This window comes from Sapajus apella, unplaced genomic scaffold (assembly GCF_009761245.1).
Source record: "Sapajus apella isolate SASKATOON/1434 unplaced genomic scaffold, GSC_monkey_1.0 scaffold1, whole genome shotgun sequence".
Classification (NCBI taxonomy): domain Eukaryota; kingdom Metazoa; phylum Chordata; class Mammalia; order Primates; family Cebidae; genus Sapajus; species Sapajus apella.
Genome location: NW_022436941.1, coordinates 5920234 through 5928867, shown reverse-complemented (window position 1 = coordinate 5928867; position 8634 = coordinate 5920234). Strand labels below are relative to the sequence as shown.

Below are 8634 nucleotides of genomic sequence, written 5' to 3'. Positions count from 1 at the left end.
CAAAAAAAAAAAAAAAAAAAAAAAAAGAAAGATTTTTGTGGATATTTGGTGAGGAAGAGGCTAAAATGGTGAATAAAAACTTAAGCAAGAGTATTTTAAGTTGGGTCTTGTGTTTTCGTTTTAGTATAGTAGAGTGATTCTCATGGGAAAAGGTGGATTTTCATCACCCCCCCCCAAACCCCCCTGAACATTTGGCAATGTCTGTAGAAATTTTTGGTTGTCACATATTTTGGGGGAGGGAGAGAGGTATCGCTACTGACATCTAGTGGGTAGAGGCCAGAGATGCTACTAAACATGGTACAATGCAGTAGACAAACCACAACAAAATTATCTGATCCAAATGACAGTGCTGCTATTGAAAAGCCATGATGTGCTGCACTGTAAATTGTTGGTTCTGAAGCTGAGTTATCAAAACTCTTATTTGGTTTAACCATTTCCTGATGTGTGACCCTGGCAGAATGCTTAATGTCTGTAAAATAGAACTATAATATAATATTGTATGTTCCCTATAGGCTTGTATTGAGGATTAGATAATGTGCAAAGAACCAAGCTTATTACCTGGCACATACTAAATGCTAAAAAATTGCTAACTTTCAGTCAGTACTATATTTGGAACTCGTCTTGAGCTTTGAGAGTCTCCTTTTTTCTCATCTGAAATTAGAATTTGAGCTAGTGAAGTGATAATCTAGTGCTTATATTGGTAGGGAATGAGTGAAAAAATCATTCCACTTAATATTTGTGTTTATCCCAGTCTTGTTTTATGTTCTCAAGTCTAAAAAGCTTCTGCCATAAACGAGTAGCTTCTCACTGTAGATATTTTCCCATCAAGTTGAGACTTTAAGCCAGCTTGCCAATAAACTCTGTATCTGTTGATTTTCAGCAAATACTTCTTTTTTTTTTTTTTTTTTGAGACGGAGTTTCACTCATGTTACCCAGGCTGGAGTGCAATGGCGCGATCTTGGCTCACCGCAACCTCCGCCTCCCGGGTTCAGGCAATTCTCCTGCCTCAGCCTCCTGAGTAGCTGGGATTATAGGCACGCACCACCATGCCCAGCTAATGTTTTGTATTTTTAGTAGAGACGGGGTTTCACCATGTTGACCAGGATGGTCTCGATCTCTTGACCTCGTGATCCACCCGCCTCGGCCTCCCAAAGTGCTGGGATTACAGGCTTGAGCCACCGCGCCCGGCCAGCAAATATTTCATAATTTAACAGAATTTGATTCTGTGACTTCATTCTCATTTCCTTTTGCCTTTATAGACTAAAGTAAGTTTACAGTGGTTTTGGCTAACGTTATTACCTGTTTGCAGCCTCTGGGAGTAACTTTTCTTAATTGAGGTTTTGGTGCATTTTTACATTTAAAGGCTGCACGTAAATATCTCTTAACAACTTGGGGCTAGCCCTTCATATACATTTGTGACTCTTTTTCTGAATATGAATTGGAACCCATATCTTTATTTCTCTTATCTGATCACAACATAATACTGTAGTTGCTATAAAACTCATGTCCTCTAAGTGATATGGCTGTTTAGAGCTGGTTTGTTGCGGTGGTGGTTTTAATAAGTCCTTTATTAAAAAAAAAAAAAAAATCACAGGGATGTCCTTACAGACAAAACAGAGACTTTGGCCTTTTTTTTTTTTTTTTTTCCCCTATTTTAAGAGCAGGATTCTTGCTATGTTGCCTGGGCTGGATTCAAACCCCTGGGCTCAAGTGGTCCTCTTACCTCAGCCTCCCTAATAGCTGATGCCACCATGCATGGCTGGACTGTTTAGGAAGTCACAGGACTTGTGTAAGGGAAGATGATCCACATTATAATCGAGGGAGAAAGCAATGTTGTACATTCAACTTTTTTTTTTTTTTTTTTTTTGGTACGGTGTCTCACTCTGTTGCTAGGCCAGAGTGCAGTGGCATGATCTTGGCTCACTGTATCCTCCACCTCCTGGATTTAAGCGATTCTCTTGCCTCAGCCTCCCAAGCAGTTGGGACTATAGGCGCCTGCCACTACAGCTAGCTATTTTTGCATTTTTTAAAGTAGAGATGGGGTTTCACCATATTGGCAAGGATGGTCTCGATCTCTTGACCTCGTGATCTGCCTGCCTCGGCCTCCTAAAGTGCTGGGATTACAAGTGTGAGCCACCACACCCGGCCATACATTCAATTTTTTGTCTTGATAAATATACCATAAAAATAGGAGGTATTGGCTAGGTGTGGTGGCTCACGCCTATAATCCCAGCACTTTGGGAGGCTGAGGCGGGTGGGTCATAAGGTCAGGCAATTGAGACCAGCCTGACCAACATGGTGAAACCCCATCTCTACTAAAAATACAAAAATTAGCCGGGTGTGGTGGCAGGTACCTGTAATCCCAGCTACTCAGGAGGCTGAGGCAGGAGAACCATTTGAACCCGGGAGGCGGAGGTTGCGGTGAGCCTAGATCATGACAGAACAAGACCAATCTCAAAAAAAAAAGAGATATTTTATTATGGTTGTTACCTGTATTTTTGTAGTATAAGTCTTAAACATTTGTATAATGTGTGAACATTATACAAATGTTGGGCGAAAGAGCAAGACTTCATCGCAAAAAAAAAAAAAGGGTATTTTATTATGGTTGCTACCTATATTTTTGTAGTATAAGTCTTAAGCATTTGTGTAATGTTCACTCATAATACAAATGCTGGGCGACAGAGCCAAGACTCCCATCTCAAAGGAAAAAAAAAAGGAGGTATTTTATTATGGTTGCTACCTATATATTTATAGTGTAAGTCTTAAGCATTTGTGTAATGTTCACTCGTTTTAGCTGCTGGAAACCCTTGTTTACCTTTTGTATGGGTACTGTCTTCTGTTGGGATGGAGGATGTTTGAAGGGAGTCAGTACCTTGGGCCAAGAGATTGTGTTCTTTATACTTGATCTTAGCCAAAAGGCCAAGAAGCAGTAGAGATTGTATTCATTGCTTGGCACATTCTGTCTTTTGTGAAGTGTAATATATACTCAGAGTTCTGCATAAATAATAAATTGCAATAACGATGGAGTGTCCGTCTTGTGGAAACTGGTCAGGTCAGAAGTATACGTGTGAGAAATATAATAAAAGGCCAACCGGAGGCATTCTAAAGAATATCAGGCAAACTGAAAAAAAGAATTAGGTTAATAAGAGTTCTTGGCTTTGCTATTCTTTTGAGGTTTAGTAATCTTGACGAGAAAAGCCCACAAAATAGAACATTTGTTTTGACTTACACGCTTTTCCGGTTCCTAATCAGAGAACATTATGGCTATGAAATCAGTATTTTAATTGAGTTATCTCGTATGATGTTTGTCCCATGATTAAATTGAGAACAAGAAGTATCCTTGAGTCTGCTGATATGTGTTTGTTTATAAGTGGTCTGGAGTCCTGCCTGTCAGCCTAATTTTAGGTAGTCTGCATAGTTGTTGGAAGACAGACTGTTTTCCCACTGAATGCCGCATACAGATATATATTTGTATATGTGTATTTATACATACTTGTCTTTTATTTTTGGTAGAAAATGATGCACCCTGTTGCCAGCAGTAATCCAGCTTTCTGTGGGCCTGGCAAGCCTTCCTGCCTCAATGAAGATGCCATGAGAGCTGCTGATCAGTTTGACATATATTCCTCCCAGCAAAGCAAATACAGCCACACAGTCAGCCACAAACCAATGGTTTGTCAGAGGCAAGACCCATTAAATGAGTCACACTTGCAGACTACAAGTGGTAGAAGCATAGAAATAAAAGATGAACTAAAGAAAAAGAAGAATCTCAACCGATCTGGTAAGCGTGGCCGGCCTTCGGGAACCACCAAATCAGCAGGATACCGGACCAGCACAGGCAGACCCCTGGGAACCACCAAAGCGGCTGGATTTAAGACAAGTCCAGGCAGACCTTTGGGGACAACTAAAGCTGCGGGATACAAAGTCAGCCCAGGGAGACCTCCAGGTAGCATTAAAGCTCTATCCCGTCTTGCCGATCTTGGTTATGGCTGTGGCACTGCTGCTTTTCCTTACCCTGTGATGCATAGCAGAGCAGTTCATGGGGTAGAGGAAACTAGCAGTGAAGTCAAACCACCCAATGAATGAATGAGGCAGGAAAAGATGGCCAGGTTTAGAAGGAAGATTGTGAATAATCCCAAAGCTTGTTGGTTTTATTTTGTTACACATAGTTTTATGGCGTGGGCTTTCCAAATTTGTCTTCCTATTTGGTTTTTTGGTCCTGCTTTAGCTCAGAAACTGCCATATGCTGACAAATGCACTCAGGGCATGAGCAGTGGCATTGTATTTGTACATAGGTTCAAGTGTAACACCTAACTAAATCATTTTTGCTTTTCCTTTAGAGTTATGATCATGTCTCATGTTTCATTACTACTCTGAGGCCGTTCTAAATAGATGCTTTATGTGATAAACAACTGAAACCATTATACTTTTTAGTTTGTGAAGTAAGCCTACAATATAATAAAGACACTATCTAACGTAGTTTTAACTGATGGAGTAAAAGAGCAAACTAATGAATCAGGATTACTTGAGGTAATGGCTGTGTGAGTTTTTGTGACATTTATTTTCACAAGACTGGACACAGATATTTGTATGCTTTGGCATTTACATCCACTTCAAGTGTTCAGAAATTTATTTTAAATGTTCTAGGTTTAAGCAGCTTGTAATTTATTGATCTACATGGCATTAATTGATTTAACCATTATTCCTAAAATAATTTTTTAGTGTTTGCCTTTGAGCAGTGATAGGTTGTGTATTTTTTAATTGCCTATGAGCATATATACCAAACACTACAAACAATTCATATTTACAGAAAATTTAAACTATTTTATAAAAACTGCACATTACATTTTTGGTGAAATACAGTACATTCTGAGGATAGCATATTTCATGAAAAAGAAACATTCTCTAGGTTTGCATGTCGCTATAGTTGCTATATTTTGCCTTTCATGTAGAAAGTTGTAAAGTATTATGTTTAAAAGCATTTATTGGCTGGGCGTGGTGGCTTATCCCTGTAATCCCAGCACTTTGGGAGGCCAAGGTGGGCAGAACACTTGAGGTCGGGAGTTCAAGACCAGCCTGCCCAACATGGTGAAACCCCATCTCTACTAAAAATGCTAAAATTAGCTGGGTGTGGTGGCGGGCACCTATAATCCAAGCTTCTTGGGTGGCTGAGGCAGGAGAATTGCTTAACCCCAGGAGGCGGAGGTTGTAGTGAGCTGAGATCACGCCACTGCACTCCAGCCTAGGCAACAGAGCAAGACTCTGTCTCAAAAAAAAAAAAAAAAAAAAAGTTTTTTTTTTATTAATGTTGCTCATTTTTTTGGAATTTTTTAGTTTTTCTCAGAAATTGTCCCATTGCATTAGCATTTACTGTGTTTTCAGGTTTATATCTACCAAAGGACACAAATTGAATGGTAGCCTGTAAAACTGGTATAAACAGAATGCATTTCCTGACCATCAGAACCAAAATATTAAAAAACATATAGGAATTCATCTATGCATGAAACATGTAAAAAGTATGTTGGTTAGTTTAATTAAAAATCTTATTGTGGGTCCAGTGAGACCATTTCATCCAAAATATTTTTCCCCCCAATAATGTTTGCTTTAGAAGCAAGATAGAAAGGAAAAAAAAAGTATTAACTAGTTATGTATAGTAGGGACAGAGAATCTTTCTTCTTTCCTTCTGAAAGTAATATTTCTTGTTATACATTTTATTTATTCTGAGTTCTAAATAAAATATTATAAACTTCAGACTTGAAAAAATTCCACTGAACTTTAAAGTTACAATGTTTGTATTTGGGATTTTAAATGCCTTTGAGATTAAAATGTAGAATTGCAGGACCCAAAAACCTTTAAAATAATTAAAATTTTAAAAGGGCACATGTTGTGTTTTTTTGGGCTTGCTCTCAGTTAATGCAAACTCTGATTGCAAATGGATGTCATGTTTCATACCTTTTTTTGTCAGGAAAAAAGCAGCAAGCCTTCAGGTGTTCCAGTGATGCCTGACACAATGAGCTGGACTTTATGCTGCTCTTTACAGTCAGAGGTGTTGCATTATATGTGGGGACTATGTGCACTGGCATCTAAGACAGTGACCTCAAGAATATTACCTTTGCACAAACCGTAGAGAACTATGTTGGATGGCTACATAATCAGTTATAACATTCTGGCAGCTAAATTGCTATAAGAGCTGCTTCTTGCTGAAGCTTAAAATACAAGATTTTTAATAATTTACTCAGAAGAATATAACTTCTGACACACACAAATGCTTGCCTCTTTATTCATATGTTCGTTACCTACTCTCCATACGTATCTGTCATTTAGCTGTTTCTCAAGATGATGTTTAGCAGTTGGCTGCTTAGAAATCTCTTTCAAGCCAGTTTCTAAAGACAGTTGTTTAATGTTCTGCCATAGAATAAGGCATACCATTGTCAAAGATTTGATTGTTGTGTTTTATAGTAAGTCCATTTGACATTTCCCTTTCAGTTTATTTTCCTTCCTTAATTTGTTATACATACCCTACCCTTTCTCCCCTGCCTTTCCTACATTCATTCCTCTTCCTCTGCCCTCCAGCACATCTACTTACTGGTGCTGTGCTGTGTGTCAGAAGATAAAACAGGTGTATTATTGTATAATGATTTTTTTATACATGTTTATGAAATGGTGAGATCAACTAAAGGAGGCATGTTCGTAACAGTGTTTATTATCAGGAGCTATGTCCCAGGAATAAAAAGGGAGGGGCAAATGGCTACAGTTTTAAATGGATAACATTATTTAGAAAGCTGAACTTACTGTTCATCTGAGTGGTTACCTGGAGTATTAGATCTATGCACTGGTGAGCATCTCCTGATTCCACTTATTTTTCTCCCTGTGAACAGTTTACTGGTGCCATGCTGAAGAGAAAGACATCTAAGTAATAACATGAATGAAGTCTTAAAGTTTAAATATTTTTACTGCTATATAACCTAAAGACTACATTGTACATCTTTTGTAACACTGTCTCTTGTTATGATAAACACTGAAATAGCATGTTAAACAGTTGCCTATACCTTAATATAATCAGTTGGGGAAAACTGGCCTTTTCTCCCCCACTGTATGTTTGTTTCTTGAAAGGTAAATTGCTAATTTTATACTGTGTAATTCTGTTCTTCACAAAATAGGTTTCATTATTCTATATTTAAACAGTTGGTCAGAAAATGATCTGCAATTCAAGTAAGTTTGCATTACTTTTTTCTTTAAAAAATATTTTAACATGCCTTTTTTTATCATATTAGCAAATAAGGAGCTAATAACATGAAATTTTCATTTTTGACAGCTATAACCTTGCATAACTAATATTTAGGATGATTTTGATACTATCTTTAGAGTTTTGCACTGGGTATTAAATTTATTGGCACAATGTATTGGAAGAAAATGAGTATCTGGTTTAATTTTTAATATTTAGAGACATTTAAACAAATCAGTGTTTCAATTAGACTAAAAATCTTTATATTTTTTATTTACTTTTTAAAAGAAACATCTGTCAGAGTAATATTGATTCCAAACTGATGTTTGTGTGAATTTACATGTCTATTTTCATGAACTAAGAATGGAGTTTCTTTGAGTTAAGGAGAAAAATATATATATTTGGGTCAATTTATTAGGTTAAAGGTGACCCATTCAGTGTAAAAATAGACACTGTGTGTGAGCTAAAGAAAAAAAAAGTAAATTTCTCCTTTATATTCTAAGAAGCTTTAAAAGAACAATTCAGGGGATATTGATAACTGCTACTCTGTCAGTCATTATCTGTATATGCAGTAAAATTTTTGATCCCTTTATAGTAATATAAAGAATTCACAATGGCTTTTCAAAACATTTTTTTCCTTGGACATAAAGAATTTTGAAGCTGTTCTATTTTTGTTGTTATTATAGCTTAACTGTATGCTGTTAAACTCTAGGATGTATCTGAATCTTTCCTTTTTTTTTTTCCCCTCTTCCTCCAAGTATATAAATCTGTGTTCTCACATATAATGTATTTGATTTTTGGAAAATTTATGCTATAGTAAATCAAGTGTGTGATTTAAAGTAATCAGATCACTTTGATTCTTTAAGTTTTCACAATTTCTTTTTTCCACAGGTAATTTTGGAGAAAATAATTAACAGTTAACTGATAATAAGCACGCCGTCCTCTGCTGTAAAAAGTCTGAATAGATACTGTGTATGTTTTTATGTCCATGAACTTGAACTACTCGTGTGCAATTATGTGTATGGGAATGGAGTAGTGTTCATGATTTGTATCTACATCATCATATGGATGTATATTCATTAATAAAGTCATTACTTTAAAGCCAACTATGTTTACTACTTTGTTTTTTATTATGGTACTTTTCAAGTACTTAAGTGGTAAGTGGTAGACCTTTTTCATGACTGTAGATCTTGTATTATTCTTAGAATTTTGCTTTTTTTTCTTTTTTAAGACAGGGTCTCACTCTTTCATCCAAACTGGAGTTCAGTGGCGTGATCTTAGCTCACAGTAGCCTTAACCTTCTGGGCTCAAGCAGTCCTCCTGCCTTCCGACCTCAGCCTCCTGAGTAGTTGGCACTAGTACATTCCACCATGCCCAGCTAATTTTTTCATTTTCGTATAGATGGGGTCCCC

General features: G+C 37.0%; 1 protein-coding gene across 4 annotated transcripts in view; it reads left to right on the top strand.

The window, feature by feature from the left end:
- The window catches only part of CUNH5orf24 (chromosome unknown C5orf24 homolog), a 13383-nt gene extending 5055 nt beyond the window's left edge, over positions 1–8328 (top strand). For 3 of the 4 annotated variants that reach the window (XM_032249071.1, XM_032249200.1, XM_032249130.1), the window contains exon 2: positions 3514–8328. In XM_032249071.1, the coding sequence (XP_032104962.1) occupies positions 3517–4083 (567 nt within the window). In that variant the 5' untranslated portion in view covers positions 3514–3516 and the 3' untranslated portion in view covers positions 4084–8328. The remainder of the gene's footprint in view (positions 1–3513) is intronic. The other variant, XM_032249289.1, reaches the window with a different exon arrangement.
- The last annotated feature ends 306 nt before the right edge of the window (positions 8329–8634 follow it).